The 22,598-nt window shown below is 37.4% G+C and overlaps 4 protein-coding genes across 6 annotated transcripts; 3 read left to right on the top strand and 1 right to left on the bottom strand.

Annotated features, from left to right (window-relative positions):
* Positions 1–2,106: 2,106 nt before the first annotated feature.
* Positions 2,107–5,696, top strand: LOC122076711 (putative disease resistance protein RGA1). Of its 2 annotated transcripts, none has more exons than XR_006139566.1 (2): positions 2,107–5,103; positions 5,231–5,694. XR_006139566.1 is itself a non-coding variant. In XM_042642188.1 (2 exons), the coding sequence occupies exon 1, from the start codon at positions 2,152–2,154 to the stop codon at positions 5,020–5,022; it is 2,871 nt and encodes a 956-aa protein (XP_042498122.1). In that variant the 5' UTR covers positions 2,107–2,151; the 3' UTR covers positions 5,023–5,040; positions 5,231–5,696. The 2 variants fall into 2 exon arrangements, 1 of the variants encoding a protein (XP_042498122.1); XM_042642188.1 differs by having other exon boundaries at positions 2,107–5,040; positions 5,231–5,696.
* A 2,635-nt stretch (positions 5,697–8,331) lies between these two features.
* On the top strand, positions 8,332–10,347 carry LOC122075237. 2 transcript variants are annotated; one of them, XM_042640205.1, is made up of 2 exons: positions 8,332–8,723; positions 10,047–10,347. In XM_042640205.1, the coding sequence occupies exons 1-2, from the start codon at positions 8,541–8,543 to the stop codon at positions 10,104–10,106; spliced, it is 243 nt and encodes an 80-aa protein (XP_042496139.1). In that variant the 5' UTR covers positions 8,332–8,540; the 3' UTR covers positions 10,107–10,347. The 2 variants fall into 2 exon arrangements, with proteins under 2 accessions (XP_042496139.1, XP_042496133.1); XM_042640199.1 differs by having other exon boundaries at positions 9,975–10,347.
* Positions 10,348–12,783: 2,436 nt separating this feature from the next.
* On the top strand, positions 12,784–14,975 carry LOC122066787 (organic cation/carnitine transporter 1-like). Its single transcript, XM_042630652.1, has 2 exons — positions 12,784–13,210; positions 13,625–14,975. The coding sequence occupies exons 1-2, from the start codon at positions 12,784–12,786 to the stop codon at positions 14,863–14,865; spliced, it is 1,668 nt and encodes a 555-aa protein (XP_042486586.1). The 3' UTR covers positions 14,866–14,975.
* Positions 14,976–15,859: 884 nt separating this feature from the next.
* LOC122074521 (polyamine oxidase 5-like) lies at positions 15,860–22,171 on the bottom strand. The gene is made up of 10 exons (XM_042639384.1): positions 21,772–22,171; positions 20,237–20,352; positions 20,062–20,150; positions 19,761–19,874; positions 19,468–19,555; positions 19,278–19,363; positions 19,057–19,159; positions 17,947–18,044; positions 17,232–17,661; positions 15,860–16,333 (listed from the first exon to the last, which is right to left on the bottom strand). Exons 1-10 carry the CDS (start codon positions 21,809–21,811, stop codon positions 16,019–16,021), a joined length of 1,479 nt encoding a protein of 492 aa, XP_042495318.1. The 5' UTR covers positions 21,812–22,171; the 3' UTR covers positions 15,860–16,018.
* Between the last annotated feature and the right edge of the window lie 427 nt (positions 22,172–22,598).

Below are 22,598 nucleotides of genomic sequence, written 5' to 3'. Positions count from 1 at the left end.
TTGAAGGAGGGGTCTGCAAGGGCTTTCGCCGTCGATGCTTCTGTCTCAAAACTTGTTAACCCATGCGAAATATCTCTGCTTGAAGTCTTCACAATCAGTGAAGATTATTTATGGTCTAGTCGTTAATTAATTATTCCCTCATTTTCTTCTGCTTCTGTTGAGAGGTTGTGTTAGGTTGTTATTGAAGTATTCAACCTTTGTTTCCTCTGTTCTTGGTTGTCCCATTGTCGTACTATGTATAAGAAACTTGTTAATTTCTTTGAATTCGACTCCTCTATTGCGCAATATAGGCCGCGGCTCAAATCCAAAATTCTTCTGTTCTCGGTAGAGAATCCTCGTATTTGTAGTGTTTACCATTGTCTATTTGTAGTGTTTACCACTGTCTCTGTTATTTAAAGAAAAACTCTCTCTCTCTCTCTCTCTCTCTCTCTCTCTCTGTGAAGGTATTTGATAAAAAATGATAATAAGGGGAGGGGAATGCGCAGACACAGTTGGTTTTAAAAAACATAAGAATACCCAGCAGTGATGAGGGAAACTTGGCCCTGAGAATACCCAGCAATGATGAGCGAAACTTGGTCCTTTTCACATCCAGTTGTGTCTAGTTTTTGCTGTCAGATCTGCAGAGATCTTTTTGCCAAATAACAATTAAGAGAAAAGATGCCAGTGTGACTTTCTCATCCCTTTGGAAATGATCCCAATGTCCCTCTCATTGATTGAGCCACTAGCTCTAGAAAATATAGCCGCATGCCCGACCCCTCTCCCAAATAATAATAACCATTTATTTTGTTCAATATGAATCTAAGTTGTGGTGCTTCTCGCCATAACATCAAGTTGGTAGGATTTTATTTGGGGTAAACACAAATCTATTTATTGAAAAGCGTAGTCATAGTTGTTGAATTATAAGATTTCATTAAACATAGAGTGGAATTTGATCAAATCATCTTGTTTATAAAAGACTGAGGCTTTCTTAGCAAAGGAGTCTCTGGTAATGAGTTACACTCCTTAGGCACAAATTGGAAATTACATTCCAAAGACACAATTTTCTTTCACTAGTGGCTGAATGATGAGACAATCCAGATGTGACTCCGATCACTCCCCCCTTTTGCACATGGTCGATTCTCATTCACCATGACCTTAGGAAAACTCAATCCTTCAATGAAATAAGAGGTAATATGAGTGATTTCTTACACCTCTGGTTGCAAGAGAAGTGGAATAATTAGTTGTGCTACTCCTTGAAATGTAATCGCAAAGCTTCTTGTCGCCATATTCCACTTGAAGGTGGTTAAAAAAAATTCGAGATGGACTCAAGCATACCACTTCACATAGCCAACGCCTCACCCAATAAGGATGATTAAAAAATCAAGGCTCAAAAATCACCACACAAACTTGACCTTGATGATCTCTAATAAGAAAACCAATACCTCCTTGGTCACCATCTTTCTTCCGTGATGCATCTGAGTTTAGCTTATGAAAACAATTGGGAGGGGGAGAATTCTGGCCCATGTTATTGTATATTTTTGTCAATCCAAGATGTGGGAAGAAATTTTTTGGAACAAAGCTAACCTTTATAGCTTCTTTCATTTTTATTTTTATTTTTTATTTTTTATTTTATTTTATTTTATTTTATTTTATTTATTTATTTTTTACATATGGGAGGGAAGTAGGTAATAACCAGGAGACTCGAACTTGAGATTTCCTGGTGAGCATGAGATTTTTACACACCACAATTCACGTGGATTTGTTTCTAAAAAGGTAGAAAAAATGTTTTAAAATTCTCTCTTCTCGCAAAATATTTAACGTCATAGTCAAAGTAATTTGATACACACGTCAAGACCATCCAACATCTTCTTATGGATGATCAAAGTAGTTTGACATACGCGCCAAGACCATCCAACATCTTCTTATGGATGATCAAAGTAGTTTGACATACGCGCCAAGACCATCCAACCTTTCCACCCAAAAAATAAAAAAAAAATACCATCCAACCTCTTTCTATGGATGTTCATGTGCGCTCTTCAATTGGCCCAGGCATTGGCGCAAGTACTACACGACCTGTCAGCAAACGAACCCTTCCCATAATTTAGTGGACAACCTCGTCATCACAAGCGTAAGAAGCTCACCTCTGTATTCTGTTTCTTACAGGGAGAAGCCATGGAAAGAAGTAGAGAGAACATAATTGTTTCCCTTCTCGTACCAGTCTTGCTTGAAAAATTATCCTCACAGGCATTAATGGATTTTGGATCGGTTTGGTGTGTTCAGAGTGAGCTACTTGCACTCTCAGATGTTCTTGGGAAAATTCAAGAACTGCTCAAATTTGCAGAGTACTCTCAATCAAAGAATATCTTGGTTAAACGCTGTCTTAGAAATCTCAGAGATGTTGCTTACAGAGCTGAGGATATATTGGATGAGTTCATGTATGAAGCTCGTAAGGGAAAAGATGAAAGATATCAAGGTGGAAACAAGGTACATTTCTTTCCCTTTAACCTAAATGCAAATGGGCTTTTAAGGAAAGCTGAAATTGTGCCTCTTGTAAATGATGAACTCATAAATAAACTAGTGGAGATTGAGAAGAAACTTGAAGATCATTATCTTAGAGAGTCAGGAAATTGGAAATCACATGGGGTGAATGATGAATTAATAGATACTAGACCAAAGAGTAGTTCTCTAGTTGATGAATCTTTTACTTTGGGGAGGAAGGGAGATGAAGATCAAATTAAAGCTAAGTTGTTTTCATATCCAGATGAAAATCAAAATCAGGTTTCTGTTATTGCCATTGTTGGATTGGGAGGTGTAGGGAAGACAACTCTAGCCCAGATTCTCTATAATGATCCTGTTGTAGAGAAACATTTTGAAATTAGGGCTTGGGTTTGTGTGTCTACTGGTTTTAATGCTGTGAGATTGACTTCTGAAATTTTAGAGTCATTGACAGGGGAAAATCCTAACTTGAGCAGCCTGGAACCACTTCAACGTAAGTTGAGAGAGAAATTAAGGGGGAAGCGAATTTTAATCGTGTTAGATGATGTTTGGACTGAAGAGCACAATGATTGGAAAGCAATTAGAGTTGTATTCATGGTGGCAAGGGAAGGAAGCAGAATAATTGTAACAACTCGAAGTAGAAGAGTTTCCTCAATGATGAACCCCATGTATACCCATGATCTACAAATTTTATCTGATGAAGAGTGTTGGTCAATAATGGAAAGGCGCATATCTATAGATTATGGCTCTATTGCTCCCAGCTTGGAAGCAGTGGGTAGAAACATTGCGAGGAAGTGCAAAGGATTGCCCTTGGCAGCAAGTACACTTGTAGGCCTTTTATGCTCTAGTTTAGATTTAAACCATTGGGAATTAGTCTTGAATAGTTGCATGTGGAATTTAGAAGAAAGCAATTTGCCAGCTGCTCTAAGCCTAAGCTATTATTTTCTTCCCACATCTTTGAAGCAGTGTTTTGTTTATTGTTCTGTATTTCCCAAAGATTATAAATTCGATAAGCAACATCTCATCGAACTATGGATGGCAGAAGGATTTATTAGATCAAACACAAGAATGGAAAACATAGGTGGCCAATATTTTGATGATTTGCTACATCGATCTTTCTTTCAGCACTACAATGAAGACGGAGGTGGCCTCTATTCTGATAGATTTGTGATGCATGACCTTATACATGATTTAGCAGAAGCACTGTCAGGAGAGATGTATGGTAGATTTGATTGTAGGGAATCGTATCGTAGCTCCAAAGAGGCCCATTGTTTGTCCATGTGTTGTGCGAAATATATGTCTAAGGATGAAAATCATGATCACAACAGGTTATCCACATTGATACAACTAAATTATTGTGTAAGTTACACCAGGGATGACTCTATTAATTCTCTTGTAGGACTGAGATACTTGCGTGTCTTAGATTTGTATGGTTCTGGTATTTGGATGCTTCCGGATGATATTGGTGATTTGAAGTACCTACAATATATTAACCTCTCTTATGCTCGTAACATTCAACGGTTACCTGAGACATTGTGCAATCTTCACAATCTACAGTCATTGATACTCCGTTATTCTGGAATATCTGACTTACCTAGAGGTATGAAGTATCTACAAAATCTCCAGCATCTAGACCTTCATGAGTGCAGTAACTTGTGGTCCATGCCAAAAGGAATTGGGAGATTAACTAGTCTCAAGAAATTGTCTTTGTTTCCTGTCTCGAAAGATGATGATGGTTGTGGGATAAGAGAGCTGAAGGAATTGTGTCAGCTTGAAGGTTCGCTTTTGATATGCTTACTACAGAATGTGATTGATCCTGTGGATGCTAGGAAAGCTGATTTGATGAATAAAGCAAAAATTGATGAGTTGGTGTTGGCATGGAGAGGCAGTAATGATAGAGATGTTGAGGTTTTTGAAGGTTTGCAACCCCATACTGAGCTGAAGAGTTTACATATCCACTATTACTATGGTTTGGCATTTCCAAAATGGTTGATGGTAGACTTGCCAAGTTACAAGAAGTTAGTCTCTCTGACACTAACCTTCTGCTGGGAATGCAGTCTCCTCCCACCGATTGGGGAGCTACCCCTATTGGAATCTCTATGCATAGAAAACATGCCTGAGTTGGAGGAGTGGTCTAGCTCTAGAGGAGAGGAAACTGAATTCCCTAGCCTCCTAAGGCTAACCATTGCAAGCTGTAACAAACTAGGCATACTACCACAGACACTTCTATCAAGTCCGAGATTATGTGAATTGAGTATCCATTTCTGTCCAAGTCTCAGGTTGTTGCCTCATACAGGACTAAGCAAACTCACCTCTCTCAGAAATCTTCGTCTTGGGTATTGGATGGAAGGGTTTGTGCAATCTCTGGGTGAGTCTGGGACTCTACCTCCAAATCTTAATCGCCTTTACATCCATGATTGTAAATCACTACCCAAGGGGTTGAGAAACCTGTCTTCACTCAAACATCTAACATTTGGTGAATTTTTTAAAGGCCACTATGGCCCGGAGGAGCTCCCCACAAATGTCATTGCAACCAGGGATGGATGATGCCTATGCCGCCAAAAGGTTTGCCAATACAATGCATGTAACTTTAACCTACCTTGCCAAATCTTTTGATGACTAATAAAGGTCAGTGGAAGTGAAAATTTTCTATCTATACAATGCAGTCAACTTAATCCTGCACTGTGTCGTTGCATATATATGCGAAAAATTAAGCTCTAAACATAATATTTTTGGTATTCTCTCTCTTGTGTAGGTCTCTTCAATGATCTGATCCTTCGAACATGAGACAGATACATCCTCCTTCAGCTCTTGGGCTGCCTTCAAGAGCCGTGCCCGCCTCCATAGGGCCTTGGACCTACAGTGCTCTTCTTGTGAAAGGAGCAGAGTTCACCTAAGGGCAGCCCATGGCAGTCGACTAGACGTAGAGAAGACTGCTGGCCTGGGAGAAGCCACCTGATGGAATAGACTGAGATTGCATTTGGTACACATTATTGGAATACATTCTAAGTTGATTATGTATTATGAAATTATAATTTTCATTGCATTATTGATACAGCAAATTGAGTCTGAACTCCATGTCAAGGCCACCAGTTTTCAGCAATGATGGTAAAGATGTACTGATCTTAGGCATTACAGGCAATTCTCTGAGATGATCCACTTTGACAGAAATGGATTTTGCTCTTTGTAACCATTGCTGGTTACAATAAGACTGATCATTATGAATTTGGGATTAAACACACAATTAAAAATTTCTTCATTATACAACATGGTCAGAATAGCCATTTTATGTTATTTGATACAAGGCATGGTGTCATACCATGAGGGACACTAACAGCGTCTGATAAAAAAATCTGTCGATGCGCTCTATGGAAACCTATGGCCTGTTCTCATAGATAGAGCCCTCTTGGGATAGTGCTTCATGCTCTCTCTCCCTCTCTCTCTGGTTTGGTGTTTATTCCAAAGAGTGTTTATTTTTTTTATTTTTTTTCACCCTAGAAAATCCGAAATTGATTTACATCTGTTTACGTTTAAGAGTAAATGGATCTAGATTCAGATAATCCAAAAATAATATGTCTGATTGTAAAGATATCTATCTAATGTTAATTAATTAATAATCTTGAGGGTACTTAAATATTTGACATGTTCTAGAGAATGAAGAAAAAAACTAAGGCATCTAAAATACATTGATTGGGAGTGAATTGTAACTGTCAACGGGATGAATGTTGTGGTTACACAAGTCAGGATGTAAACTTATAGTCAAAAATCTAAATCAGATTCACTTTTGTGTCTGTTTAAATGTATTTATATCCAATTAGGGGATATCTGGATACAAATGTGAGGGGATATTCGGAGTTGATTTACATTCATATCCATTTAGGGGTATCCTTATCTGATCACAGACGATCCCTATTTGATACTTTTACATCTCTAAAACTTTTATCCATAAATGTCTTATATGGATCCTCCTCCTCTTGAATGTAGAGTTCACTAATTTTTTTTCTTTTTTTGGTAAGTCGAATATAATTCATTAAGCATAGAGGAGGTGAATAAATTTAAAAAATTTCAAGGCAATCCAATGAGGAGAAATGAACAAAATAAGTGCTGCAAAACCCAAATTTAGCTACAATATGAGCAACATTGTCGGTTGTTAAATTTGTCTCGAATTCTTGACTTGTTTTGAAGATTGACCCGCTCCGACATATTTTGGTGGCAACCCTAATGAGAAGTTTTTGAGATCTATGATAAAAGCAGAGGGGTTGGTAGTTTTTTCTTTTCTGTAAATCTCTAATCCATGACACAAACCCATATCTTTGGTAGTTTTTTTATTTTTTATTTTTTATATGTTTAAGGAAAAAGTTTAATCTTCAAAATTACATTTTTATTTGTGTGCATGTATGCCATGCAAGGAAGATTTAAGTTTAAGTCAAATTTTTGTTCAACCAATTTATGCCAAAATAAAAAGTGCCATTAAGATCTGTATTAATCCCATAGCGAGATCCTTGGTAACTGAATTTTAAGGTGAAATCAATTCATCTATTAAATTTTTTCTACCACATCTAAACCACATTTCCTATGGGTTGGATGACTGTGTGTCTTTCTTCGTGAATCACAATGTTAGCACAATGATCAAACCATCAAGTAGTAACCCACAACCCTTAAATAATAAATAATACTTACATCATCTCAATCCATCTCTCATAATTTGAAATGCCATATATTGGTTATTTAACGGAAAGCATAACTTATTTAATTGTGAGATTAAAACTTTGAGATTGAGTTCCCTGTCCGATGACATGGAATATGATTAGTGTCATTCTATGTTTAGCTCTCTTCTCCAACAAAAAGGATAAATGTATTATTTCATAAGAGGAAGAAGAGAGATAGACACAAGGAGATGCTAACCTACACTATACAATCTGAAAACATTCTTTCTTCACTTTTAAAATTACATTTTGATTCTTCTTGAATCAATCAGATGTTATCTTTTAGGCTATTTTAAAATTTTCAAATAGGTTACGATAATTTTACAACCAGTTCGCCTCTAAATTAATTGTTATTCTTGTATTTTATAGAAGACTAATGATTTTTTTTTTTTTACTGAAAAAGATAAATGAATTTACAAGAACATATTGTCGAAGATTTTCCAAAGCTTGGCCTTTTCATAATCTATGAAATTTTCTTTTCCTTTGTTACACATAATCTATCAATAAGGTGACCTAAATCTAGGCGATGATCATCTGCCGTGGGTGCGGCCGTGTGATTAATATCAGACAATCGAGATGACATTAGCACACACTCCGATGCCATGTCGGCCATTGGATCCTCCCCGCTCAATCCGCTCAGCGGCATCGCGGCAGGGATCTAAATCCTCTGTTTTCCCCATCCATGTTTTTTCTTGTTTTGCTACCTACAGAACGCGACATGTGGACAACAAGGAGACCAACGGTCAAGACTGGGTGAGGATTATTACATCTAGTGCGTTGGTCTTAAAATTGTCCACGTGTCACGTTCTGCAGGTAGCAAAACAAGAAAAAACATGAATGAAAAAAATAGAGGATTATTTTCCCCACGGCAGAGGATATTTTTTTGCCTAAATCTTGCTTACCTAGTTCAAGGCTAATTTTTTTTTTTTATCTCAGAATCTCTTGGGAGTTGGGAAGGAGACAAATTGAAAGGTGATCCAATAGACCAGAATATAGGGGCACTTTTGATATTTTATAGTTTTTTTGGTTTTTCTTCCCGACCTTGGGAAAATGGAAGTGCGTGACAACTGGGAAAGGGCTTATTCAGGTAAGGTGTGTTTGCCTTGTCTTTATTTATAGTGGGCTACAACTTACACCCACTGAGAAAAAAGAAAGGTAGTAAGATCCCCCAAAGTAAAGTGGGTTTGTCTACCTTGTTTTCTTTGGGAGAAGACCAACTGTAGTTGACCTTTTCTCATTTCAGCTTGATTTCCTTATCTTCATCAACAGAGGATAGGGGGAAATATCAAAGAAGCTGAGCTCTTTCCTGAGAAATAGATTACTTTCGCATCGGGTGTGAATGAAGAATTTGAGAAGGTCATGGAGAACAGTATACCAACGATCCAAGCAGTACTGCAGGATGTGGAGATGAGGCAAGTGAAGGAAGGAACTGTGAGATTCTGGTTGAAAATGCTCAAAGATGTAGCTTATGGTGTGAAGGATGAGATTTCAGCTGAAACCATGCCAGAGAGGATAGAAGCCCCAAGGGGGATGATGACAAAGGTAATCAATTTCTTTTCACTGCCAAATCTACTTGCATTTCGTCTGAAGATAGCTCATAAAATTAGGGAAATTGATGGAAGGTTAGGTAAGACTGAAGGAGACATGAAAATGCTCAATTTTATTGATCTTCTTACAATTCTTACAAGTAAAATGGATCGAGAAATTGATGCTCACCTTGATGACCCAGAAATTGTTGGAAGAGAAAGGGATAAGTTAATATTGACAACTGTGTTGATTGGATTTAGCAGTCAAGAAATCCTTTTGATCATTCTTATGGTTGGCATTGGGGGTCTGGGGAATACAATACTTGGAAAATTTGTCCCCAGTGATGAGTAAATGATGGCACATTTGGAAAGTAAATTTATTTTTTGTGTGTCATATTACTTTATTACTGATTCAATTATGGATGGCTCAAGACAAGACAGTCACCATATTGGCGGCAAATTTTAAGTTTTGTATGAAATTATTTCTTTCAAGATGTGGAATTCATTCTTCCAAGACATTGAACAAAATCCTTATCTGATCTGACTATGGATGGCAGAAGATAAGTAAATGCAAGGTATTGGTGATGAATTTTATTTCTTATGTGAAATTATTTCTTTCAAGGCGTAGAATTCATTCTTTCAAGACATTGGATAAAGTATTTATTGTTATTCTTATTGTTGGCATTGGGGGTCTGGGGAATATAATACTTGTTATGTAATTTTATTTCTGATGATGACAGAAGATAAGTAAATGCAAACTATTGGTGATGAATTTTAATTCTTGTGTTGAATTTTTTCTTCAATATGGATAGTGTTTAATATCGACGAGAAAAAGAGGTATGCAAGATGCATGATTTTGCACGGTAACAAAGTCAAGTCCAAACTTGAGACTTATTATCTTATTGGTTGGTTCAAGAGCAGAAATCCTAGGAATTTTACATAACAAATATAGTATATATAGATCTTGACAGTGGTCAATTCTGGTTACGATTATCCTTGTAATATATCTATTGATGTGTTCTCAAATTTTCAGACATTGTCACTAGATTTAGCCAATTAGGGAATTTGAAAGTTATCATCCTCAATTAAAGAGTTGAAGCATGTGAGATATCTCAAACCTTGGGGAAGTCATAAGATGAAAAAATTATCTGACTGTGTTACTAACTTCATTCCTTGCCTACTTTGAAGCTAGTAGGTAATGATTATCTGAACTGATTACCAAGGAAATGAGAAAGATGATTAACTTGAGACATTTAGAATTAAACAGAGATTGAGCATTCCAAGGGGGATATGTCAGTTGACTAACCTTCATATATTAACTTCTTTTACAATTGGAGAGGATGCTAGTGGAGCTGGTATGAAGAACTTGGGAAACTGCAGCAACTTGGAGGAAGTTTGAAGCTATTTTGATGCAGATTTGGTCAATAGATGGGGCTGTTATATAGGCCAAAACCTGGTCCATTGTATAGGTTTTTTCATCTACGAGTTTAATTCTCTCATTAATATTTATATGAATAAATTCTGTTGAAGTAATACTAAATTTAAGAAACAATCTATTCAAAGCCTCGGACTTATCCAGGATCTTAATGTAAAAGTTCATAAGGTGATTAAAAGTGAATTTAAAGCTTCATAAAATATCATCTATTTTGTAGCAATATTTAACATATTGACTCCTTAAGACACTTTTGTTGGAAAAAATCATTGATCAGTTAGATCAATATACATTCATCTGTCATATGCACTAAATGTATAGCACCATCTTGTTTTGGGTGTTGTGGAGGAAGTGGGCATTGGATCAAAGTGAAATATAGGATTAATAGGCATGGCAAAACCATTTAGCATAAGAAGCCTCTCCGAAGCTTAAATGATTTGTTGATTGTGTAAACAATCTAAAGGTTGAAGGTTGAAGGTTGAAGGTTGAAGGTTCAAGCTTGTCCTCACCATTTAGCACAGCAATAAGTGGACATGTACTGAACACTTCATTATTTTTTTTTTTTTCCAACTTTATCTTATTTTGAGAATTAAATAATTTATCTTTTGATAATCCCAACTCAATGATGCATCAGAGTGTCATAATTCGGATTACAAAAATTATAGTTAATACGCTTATTCATTGTCGTAAGGGCTAATTTGGCCAAAAAATCAATCAGTTCATTCGTAGGACTGAGCAAGAAAGGAATGTTACTTAAAAGATTATAGACATCTTAAAATTGAGGGAATATGCTCAAAGGTCTATGAAGATCTTTCAGATTAGACCAAACCTCCTTAATCCTCCAACCTTTCAGCTGCACTTCTTTGACCTACTAAGGAACCCTCTGGTTGTTGCTTCAATCAAATCTCTTGCCATCAAGTAATTGGTCATGAATCAGAAACATTTTCCCTTAAACGTTATATCCTATTACCTAGCGGATTCACTAAGTAGAAGATGGAAATTCCATAATTTAGGCATAAGTAGCAACAAAATCTGATATGTATAAAAAAAATAAAAAATAAAAAATAAAAATAAAAATGTTTCCCTTGACTGTGCGGTGAGATTCATTTATGATCCTAGGGTCGAGAACCCCCTCACCCCCAAATCCTGCTCCCTTGTCCCTAATCTCTTGTGGTGAATGTTCACTGTGAAAGCAAGAAAACTCAGTTAGTTCGAAAAGAAAAAAATTAACTAGATCTAACAAAACCCAAATGTGATCTTCATTTCATTAAGAGTAAGGATTTTAAAGTGTAACCCGTGAGTACCAAAATAAAAAAGGGTAAAAAATGACTAAAGCAATCATCTTCCATAAGAAACACAAATGTAATCCACATTTCATTGATGCTTATGCTCAGGCTTAGGCTTGGTTTGATTGTCACTTGTCAAGAAATAAATCAATCATTGCATCATGATGAGATTTTTCAGATCGTTTATGTGAAATTTCTCTCAAATTATTATTATTTTAAAGACTGTGCTTGGTCCAATAATAAAGTTACGAATGTTACGATTTGGTGATAAAAAAACAATCGAAACAACCTCTCGATATTCTTTGAGTAAGATTGTGTGGTTCTTACCCCTTGAACCTCGCACATGCAAGAGCCTTGTGGGACCGAATATTCCCCCTCTAAACAACCAAACTAAGCTTAAATGAGAGGATGAAAACTTCTCATCCTCCTTCTTATCATCTTCTAAGCCCCAAAAAGATGGAGAAGTAGTACAAACATCTTTCCTTTCCATATCAAAGATAAAGAGTCCTAAGTAATACAAACTAGGGGTGTCAAAAAAGCCTAATGAGCCCCAACCTGCCTTGAGTTCAAACAGGGCCTGGGTTGAGATTTCAGCCAATAGGGTGGGTTAGAATTGAGAATTTTAGGCCTGAGGCGAAGTTGGGTTGGGCTTGGGTTGAGGTCTCAACCTAACCCAACCCTATAAACGAAGTACATATAATATAAATATGTTAATAATTATAAATAGGTAACTTATAAAAAAAGTTTTACAATAAATCTTTTGTTTTCCACAATCTACGTAGATATGAAAACATCAGTTTTTGGCCTTTGCAATGTATCAAGATTACGCAACAAATTATAACTAATAGTAGTCACAACCCACCCCCCCCCAAAAAAAAAAAAAAGAAGAAGAAAACCAATAGTATTGAGCTGGGCTAGTTATGCTAAGCCTGACCCAATCAAGGTCCATTAGGCAGGGTTGCATGGCTGAGATATCTCAGTCCAACCTACTAGGGTTGAGTTATGAAACCTTAGGGTTGAACTAAAGTTTTAAAAATTCCGACCCAACTTGACCGATTGACATCCCTAATACAAACGTCTCGGGAAATGACCTAACACGGCAAGCAGCACTTTCCGTTACGAGAAGGTGGGAGACCAGAGAGTTGACAACGCAATCACCATGAGTTGACAACGCACTTTCTGTTTCATGTCTCATAACCCTTAAAGTGGATCCCACCATTGCCATAAACTCTGTATATCCTCCTCCAAGTGTACACAAATCCTTAACAAGAACAATTCTTAACAGAGCCCATTATTTCCTTCTTCTTAGAAATAAGATTCCATTGAAATTTGGTTCACTATTGTTTGAAGTTACTCTAATGGATGAGCTGCAGGAGTTGGTAACACATAACAGCCATGGAGGAAGAGAAGCCACCGGACCAGCAGCATTGCCCCCAATGACCCCAAAACTAGAGCTAACAGTCGATGAAGTGATCGATGAATATGTTGGGTCGTTAGGATTTTCGCAGCTCATACATGTCTTCTTGGTGTCTCTGGCATGGGTTTTTGATTCCCAGAACACCTTGGTTACTATCTTCAGTGACGCAAAGCCCTCTTGGGCGTGCAAGGGTGGTGGGTCTTGGTGTGATCCTGGTTCAACCGGGTCAGTCTGCAAGGTTGAATCGGGGCATTGGGAGTGGATCAGAGGGAACGGTAGCTCGACCATAGCTGAGTGGGGAATCATCTGCGACCGAAAGTTTTATGCTGGCATACCTGCATCCTTGTTCTTTCTTGGTTCAATCTTGGGTACCTTTGTTTTCTAAGGACTTTATAGGCTGAAGTTGAGGGGAAAATTTTGGCTGGTACCCCTGCAGCCAAAAAAATAGAATAATTCACTTTCCTTTAGGATTCACAAATAACCTTCTAGGTTTTACTATATTTTTAAAATACCCTTTAAGATTCCATTTCTTTGACTGCAATCTGGGCAGCAGCTAAATTGCGTTCCAAGTTGAGGATATTTTCATCAGCTTATCAACCCAAGCTGAACCGCCTGGCTCTGGCTGGACCGGTTTTAGAGTAGTGGCAAATTTGGGAACTTGTGGGCCAGCCCAGAAACTAAATACAGAAGTGGGCTGAACTGAAAATTCCATCAAGTTAGTTTAGTAGACTTCACATTTTCACACTCTCTTGTACTGAATTGATGATTTCTCTCCATTGTAGGATCTGCCGCTTATGGCTGCTTGGCAGGCTCATATCTAGGAAGGAAGAGAGCAGTGCTTGTCTCATGCCTCCTAACATCCATAACTGCCTTCCTCACATCCTTTTCTCCTAATGTTTGGATCTATGCCCTCCTTTGCTTCTCTAATGGGTTTGCTTGGTCTGGCATTGGTATTTGCTGCTTTGTCCTCTCGACAGAAGTCATAGGACGAAAATGGCGAGGCCAAGTTGGACAATATGGCTTCTTCTTCTTCACTACAGGCTTCCTTTCACTTTCCTTGATTGCCTACCCAAACAGAACATCTTGGAGAAACATCTACAAGATCATATCCCTTCTCCCCTTCCTCTACTCCATTTTGATCCTTCCTTTTGTGTCCGAGTCACCTCGTTGGCTCATTGTTAGAGGAAGAAACAAAGAAGCTTTGCAAATCTTAAATAAGTTGGCAAGACTGAATGGGAAGAAGCTTCCACAGAATTTAACCATTTCAAACTCATCCACCAACATGAATGAATCTGTATCAACCAAGAGCTTGTGGTCTGCAAGATGGGCTGCTAAGAGGATGCTCACAGTTATGATTGCTGGTTTTGGAGTTGGGTTTTTATACTATGGCATCCAACTAAACGTCGAGAACTTGAACTTGGATCTTTACTTCACGGTCGTACTAAATGCCCTCGTGGAAATTCCAGCAGTGCTCATCGGTATTGTGCTCCTGAGTTTCACAGATCGCCGTCTTCTAATCTCATCATCAGCTTACATCGCTGGAGTGTCATGCATCCTATGTATCTTCTTCTCTAGGAAGAACACTGGCAATAAGGAACAAGTGGAGGGTGAAGCTAAAAATAACTGGCCTCAGTTAACCATGGAAGCAATCGGAATCATGGCAGCTTCAAAAGTCTTTGATGTCCTATATATATTCTGTGTCGAGCTGTTCCCTACGAATGTCAGGAACTTTGCTGTATCAATGTTGCGACAAGCACTGATGCTGGGAGCCTCAATTGCACCACTTCTGGTAGTGTTAGGCCGTTTGAGCCCATCACTCTCTTTTCTGGCATTTGGAGCCCTCGGTATATTCAGTGGGCTTGTGATAATATGGCTTCCTGAGACTAGGAATGCCCCTCTTTATGAGACATTGGAGCAGCAAGAGGAGGAAAAGCTAGCTTCTTTCTCCAATTTAGGAGTAGAACTGGAAAGCATTGAAGTAGTTTCAGTATGGTATTCCCATCCTTTGTTAGCATCCATGTAAACGACCAACAAACGTGAAATAGTTATCATCTGTAAGTCTTCTGCTACTGTACTAAACATCAGCAATCTCCACTGTGAATCACCCTAGATAAATGTTTCCATCTTCTTTCAGTTTTCTCCCAAAGTATCAAAATGGAAAAATAATTTCCAGACCATCCCTGTTAGTAATACTACCACATATTCAAGAGCCAGGTCTTGTGAGATACTGATCCACTATTCTGCTGCAATGTCTCAACACCTGAAGGGCACAAGCATGACAAACATGAATCACCCTAGTAAATGTTTTATCTTCATTAAAGTTCCTCCTCCTGTATTAAAATCTCAGGAACCTTCATTGTTAATCACCTAATTAACAGTTTTGGTTACAAATAGTGAGGTTCAGTCAGCAAAATTCTTTCCAGACCTTACAGTCACTACAACTACTACTAAGGATACAAGTGCCAGCTCTTGTGAGATACCGAGACCCACTATTCTGTAATGCCTTACCACCAAAAGGTTAGAAGCAAACTTGGCCAAAACTCAGGAACTTCGACAGACTAAATTTTAGACAGTGCCACCAAGAAAAACTTGAAAGCCTCATGAAAGACAATTTGGAGGCCTGAATAATATACATGGATCTATTTAAATAATCTATATATTGCACTTGTAGGTTATAGTTCATTAAGTAACAAGAAGTAAAAAGAATTGATGTAACACATAACATATAGTCAGGAAAAGGACCATCAACTGCCCCTCCACCAGAGCTATGCTTTTCTACCATGTTGAAGCTGATTTGGCATTCTAATTATTGGACAGGTAGGTTTTTCTGCTTTTTGGATTGGTCATTTTTCAAGGTTCACAGTCATCTTGATCATGTGGTTCAGGTAATAGAATCATTCCCTTTTTTTCTTTTCCTTTCATTTTTTGAGGGGATCTTTCAGAAAAAAGAACAGTTCTAAGTTGGAGGTGGTGGGGTAAAAGAAATGAAAAGCAAATGATGGATTAGCCTCAAGAAATTCAGTAGCAATTATCTTCAATTTTCATTGTGTATTTGATTGACATCTGGTTGAACAACCAGTGTATGTATCCATGTATAAACCAATAATGAGAGAAATAGCTGCATTATCACAGTGCTATAATAATAAAACATGGTTTTTTAAGATATTATAAGGAGCTCACATCCTTGATATTTGGATAGGAACAGTGGCTTCAATAATTTCCTCCTTAGAGGAACCAAACTGGAGCAATTCCAAATTACCAAGCTGCTTCAATAGATAACTCCTGCAGTCTTCAGCAGCCATCACTCCAGCTGTGTAAGCTCCATGAACAGATCCAGCATGATCCAAACTCACAGCCTCCCCACCAAAGAAAAGGCTACCAACAGGAGCTTGGAGCTTCTCATACAAATCGGCTGGCTTCCCAACCAAGTCATAGGAGTAACAACCTAGAGAGTTCATATCAGTCCCCCATCGTGAAACAAGATACTGAACCTGCAAAGAAACCAAGCAAACCAAAGTGAGGCATACAAGATTTAGTTCTTACCACAAGTGCTTCTGAGTTATGTATGCCATTTGATTATCCCCCAATTAAATTTGTGAATGAACTGAATTGAGCTTATTATAGATAAGTCCTTTGCTTACTCCTGCACTGAAAACTTGCATTATCCCTCTTGGAACCTTTTACCTGCCTCCTACTAAAAAATTACTAAAGTTCACTCATGACTTCATTGTCACCCTATCCCAAGTCACAGTAGGCTCAACAACACAACCAATTGTTACTCGGGAGAGAATACAATGACCAACTCACTCTTTTTAAGTATATTCACAGGAAAAAAAGATAGGAAAGACACGCTGAAGAGACTTGGTATATAACTTTTACTACTATCCAAACTGTAGAGCCTAGTTATGCATTTCAATCTGAAAATTCAAATTAGCCAGAGAAGATAGATAAATATGGAGGACCAACTGATGACATGGATTGCGTTATAGAACAAGCCATGGACACCTAGAAAGTAAGTAATAACATAACACATTAGTAAAAGGCCTGAGTGGATGCTAGAGACATCTTAAAGCATACAATTCAATGGCTCCTCCAAGAGAAAGAAATTGATTGATGACCTAAAGAGCTCAGTTGCTGGGGCAATACACATAGGACAAACTATGGGGAATAAAAGTTTCTCCCTATGCCGAAAACACAAGATACCCCAATCACAATTTTCTCTTAAATTTGGAAGAAAGATTTCCCAATTTGAGCCAATAAAAAGTTCACCCAATATAAATAAATAAAATAGTCCAATTAACTATGCTGTAATGGCATTAATCATCTAAAAAAGGGATAATTTGAATAACAGTACAGAATCATGCACAGGTCTGAAACCAAGGGACTTACCGGATCCTTTGCATTAGGAATCATTTTCTTGAGTTGCACCATCGCAAAATTAGCAGCAGCTTCATCAGATAACTTCTCTATGTCGTAAGCAAACCTTCCAGCAGCCATATAGACAAGTACAGGGTGGCCAGTTGCTTTATGAAGATTGAGAAAATAACCACAGGCATATGAGGTGGGTGCAACAATGCCTAATAATTCCACATTTGGCCAAAAGACCGTGTCAAAGCGCAAGGCAATCTTGTTCTCATTTCCAAAACCCATATCAGATATTGCATCAAGTTTCCACTGTGGTAATTTGGGCTCGAACTCAATTAGATTGGCTTTCAGAACTCCTAGGGGAACTGTTATGATAGCAGCATCCGCAACAAAGCATTTCCCATCTTCAACAGTAAGAATCACTTTATTGAAACAATTGGCAATCTTTGTAACCCTGAGTATTATGAAAGAGAAGAAATAATAATATCAGTCCAGTTCACTCCTTTCGTTAAAAGCACAACTTATAGACACTTGCATTCAATTATTAAGTATTAGAAATTTAGAAACATGTTGGGCAATTATGATATCAAGACTCGTGCTGGTAAGTAAAACACAAATACTACTACTACAAGAAATCCAAACCAGAAATTGATTTTCTTAATTTTGAAATCTCAATATGTCCCACTGTTTTATAATAAAAAGTAGCATTCCTTTCTAATATAAAGCTATGGACACATACCTGTGATTCAAGCGTATATCAATATTTTCTGCTAAAGCCTTAATCACTGGGTAATAACCTTGCTTCATGAGTCCATGGCCCCCAGAAAGAACATGCTCCTGCAGCACCCATTTTAGTACTGTGAACCACATAAGAATTCCAAAGGAAACTAAATGAATTCTGGCTTCAATCAATAATTATTCTTTTTCCATCTAACAAAGTCCAACAAGTGGAGATGATTTGCATTATATATCATAGAGGAAACTGGAAGGAAAAGGAAAAATATGCCAAATAACCCCCAAAATAATTAAAAATAGAACAGTTTGAGCATGTGATATCTTAAGTTGAATTATCTAATCAATATGCTCATAAATCAACCGATGTAAGTTCAAAAGAACCTTTATCCCAACTCGTTTAGAGAATGCAGTTCGGTGGCAGTGATCTGAATATTTTCTTTCCATCTTGTAATCACTTCTACCTCTTAAAGGATTCAATGGGCAATTGACAGGTCTACGAAAGAATCTTTTCACCAGAGAAATGAATCCCCTCTCAAGAAACATGACGATAGCTCAAAATTCTAAAAGTCACCAAAAACCACATTTAATTCTTGAAAGGGAAAAAGAATTGACACTCTGTTTACTTCAAACACTACATTTCACATTTCCCCAATATTATAATACCAAGCAGATGTAGTGCTGAAAACAAAATAGGAGAATAAATTAAGTTGTCACTATTGAAGTAAACGTAGAAGCCTAACTACTTCTAGAAAAAATATCTTGGCCACAAATGGAAAAAACTACCCCCCACCCAAAATAAGGAAAAAGAGAAGACCAAAAAAAAAAAAAAGATTCATGGTGAAAAAGGTCAGGGTTCATCACTTATTCTTTAGTCTTTCCTAGGGTAATTAACATTTTTTTATTAACTCCCCCCCACCCCTCTTAATTATTCATCATGCATTATCATACATTTTTTTATTTATTATAATGAATAAATCAATAGGACGTTAACAAACAAGAACAAAACCAAACAGAAAGGCAGGTCAGAGAATAACACATCAACCAATTAGTCATTATACCCATCCCTTAAAAGGAGCAGCAAAACTACTTAACAAATGTCAAAGGCTTTAGTAACCTGATCCCAAGCTTTCAGTGAAATCATATCTGCATCTGCCGCAAACCAAGCTTCCATTCTGCATATGTACCATTGCAGAACTTCATGAGCAAGTCCTTCTTGCCTACAGAAAGTAAAGAGTATAACTTAATTGATGGATCCCATGCACAAAGCAAGAAATGAGGGATGCAGAAAAGGAAAATCATTCAGTACAAATTTCATCTTCTCCAATTTTCACTGACCTCAAATCTGGATGCCTATCCAATACGATTGAAATGGCTTGAAGAACCGAAATGTCCTCACTGTGTTCATCCCTTACTTTCTCCGTCTTGATTATTAAAAAAAAAATAACCATTAATTAACTAATGAGACATAGAAATAGAAATTAAATCATTTGAGGAATCCAATCGTCTAAAGCATAGGGAAGTGTACCTCCTTGAGAATTCTTTCAAATATCTTCCCAACTTCAATGACTAGTTGTTGGGGAACTTGACGGCCTTCCATATCAAAAAGTGCATAACTGAAATACCAAATGTGCAGATGTTTATTATTTGATAGAAGAAAAGTAATACAAGGACAATCAAAAAAATATATTACCCTCCTTTCCTCTATTTTTCTATATTTACTTTAATCTAAAGTAACTTATTCATTTCACCTTAAAAAAATTGCATTAATGGAAAAGAACCAATGGTGAAAAAAGTTTTACCTGACAAGACTTGACTTACCTTTCTAAATCATGGTCATATAACACAGAGTTGTCACCACTTGTACGGTATAATGTAAGTCCTAGACACCGTATCAGCGGAGCCAAGGAATTCTCATTACAGACACCATGTAACCTGAAAAACAAATGACCACCATAAAATACAAAGATCATCATAATGCTCTCATCTTCCTTCTTCAATTATAAAGCAACTCATATTTGCATGATAAACATTTAAACATGCACAGCCACATAAAACAGGAGGAGGGAAAGAGACAGAGAAAGAAGCAAAGAAATCTTGTAGAAGGTGTATATGAACTTGCCATGATGCCCCCATGTCAACAGGACAACCAAAAGTGTAGTCAGTGTGAATACGCCCACCAAGTCTGTCCCGTGACTCTAACAAGAGCACCTGAACAAGAACATTAATTTAATTAGCAAGAAAAAATACAAGTTGATCACCCAGAGCAGCTTGCAGAATGTTTAAAATTAATTCACCCTGAAAGATGCATCACGAAGGGCACGGGCAGCAGCAATCCCAGAAATACCACTGCCTATGACAATGACTAAAGGCAAGGAAGGTGGTTGTCTCTCAACGTGTGAAAACAAGGTACCTATACATGGAAAGTAATGATCAAAACTGGTCAGCACTTGAGCTGCATGAAAAGTTCAAAGATCAGCATTTTTTCAAGGTCATATTTGTGAATCAATAAGAAAGCTCACCGGAGGCAATGGAAACAACTGTATAAGGCATTCAGTCACTACTATGTTCACATGTTTCTACAAGTATTGTCTTGGAAACTTTCTCATCCAATTATATGTTTTGACAGGGTTTACAGTCTAAGATCAACAAGCCCATGCCAGCAAGGATCCAATAAAAAGACCTTCCCTATTCCCAGTGGTAGTATCAACTCATTTCTAAGTAACATCATCTTCAATAATTCCATGGATAGTATGATTTCGTTGCTAAAACTCAAAATTTTTAAGTTTTTTAAAAAAAAAATGTAACTCATTGTCTCCAAAGTATTTTCATTACAGACAAGTTTAGCTGCCAATTTGTTCTCTCAAGGACAATTTTAACCATCCAGGAAAAACATTTCAAAAAATGTTTTAGAAATTAAGTAGGCGATGTAGTAAGACATCGTTGAATATACAGAGGTAATTCACAGGGTACTTGACAGTAAATACCATTTCATAGGTCCCTTTGCTGTTGAAATAGATATGCTGTAATTTTTGGAGAACCAATAAAAGTTTAAGCCACTAATATTTAAGGATTTTACAAAAATTATTCAATAAAATCTTCATCTTTGTGTCACTAAATCTTGTTCTTTCTCTCTCTTTAAAAAAAAAAAAATCTAGATGAGTATGCTAGACCAATCTAGCTCAATCATTCTGCTATCTGGAGCCTTGTCTTCTATTAATTTTTGTTTCCAAGTCTTCCCTAACTGTGTCAGCACTCATTTGTATTTAACCTCCATACTGAAACCGTCATTTTCAATGGTGTTGTAGAATGTCATTTAAGTCTCAGGTATACAGCTGTCAAAAAAGTATTCAGAAAAAACTGAAAATGAACAGTAACAGAAATAGTCAAGCAAAATAGGAATTCAAATTTTTTAAAATTCAAAATCTCCCCCACCCTCTCTGCCTTTATGATGAATGAACAGAACACAGGCAAATAGGAATTCAACATATTTCTAATCCAAAATCCCACTAAGATCTATGCACATTAACACAGGAAGATAGGAATTCAAAATAGAAGGCAACATTTCGCCAAATTGGGTAAGCAAACCCTAAATTATCCTCCAAAAACAATGGCAAATAAAAATAACGCCTAAACCAACAATTCTCAAAGATAAAAGGGCAATTTCCACCCCAGAACAGAACAAATTAATTCAAATCCAAATTTAAAGTAAAAGAATAACTTTCACTCCAGAACAGAACAAATTAATTCAATCCAAAGGGAAAATTAACATATATTGCTGATGAAGCATAAAAAACACAAAATAAAAGTAAAAAGAAAAAAGAAAACTTACCATCCATCAAATTATTGCTTAAGAAGTCTTTGGGGTCCATTGAAATAGCAAGAAACAGAAGTAATCCGAACGGCGTTTACGGTTTTATAGGAATTAAAGAATTAGAAATTAACTGGAAGGAATGATAAAGTATAAAGATCAAGAGTCCGGCAATGAAGTGGCTCGAATCCGAAGAACAACGTAGCTTGTCAAACCAGCTCATCCCTTCATACAGGCCAAATGCAGAAATTTTCTTTTATGAATGTCTCTAACAGAGAATCGAAACGAGGGGACGGGAAAAGAGAGGAAACGAAACGAAGATTTTTCTTGGTTTTGGGTTGCAGAGGTCGACGACGGTTTCTCCTCCTGCTCGCCTTCTAATAGGAGAGTCCCTCTTTGTGGCAACCCACACGAGTCGCCTTCAAATAAGAGTCTGTGAGGCCCTTCACCCAAGTCTCTGTATTTTAATAATGGTGGCGGTTGACCGAAATTGACCCTCGTCTAATTTTGTACGGAAGTCGGGTAGGTCCGGTTGGTAATCCGACGCGACCCGACTGTACTAGAAGAAAGTGAATCTTTGATTCGCCTGGATAGGAATCTTTAGACTGATGGTGTGGCTCTGCGCCTCTGCCATTTGCAGGAGTGATGTGGACTCAGAAGCAGATCTCCTGGGCGGGAAAGAGTCACTCAGGGTGTGCACCCAGGTGCTCGTGTAGTGTTCTTGTAGTCGTGTGCATGCCCCCAGGTGTTCCTACTCGTTAGATATGGTTGCTCTCTCTCTCCCGCATTAGAGTCGGAATCAAGAGGCATATATGCTTGTGCCTCTTACCCTCTTACCTCATAGGTCC

This window comes from Macadamia integrifolia, chromosome 1, assembly GCF_013358625.1.
Source record: "Macadamia integrifolia cultivar HAES 741 chromosome 1, SCU_Mint_v3, whole genome shotgun sequence".
Lineage (NCBI taxonomy): Eukaryota > Viridiplantae > Streptophyta > Magnoliopsida > Proteales > Proteaceae > Macadamia > Macadamia integrifolia.
Note: the sequence above shows the minus strand (reverse complement) of the source record. Positions and strands in the feature narration are given on the sequence as shown.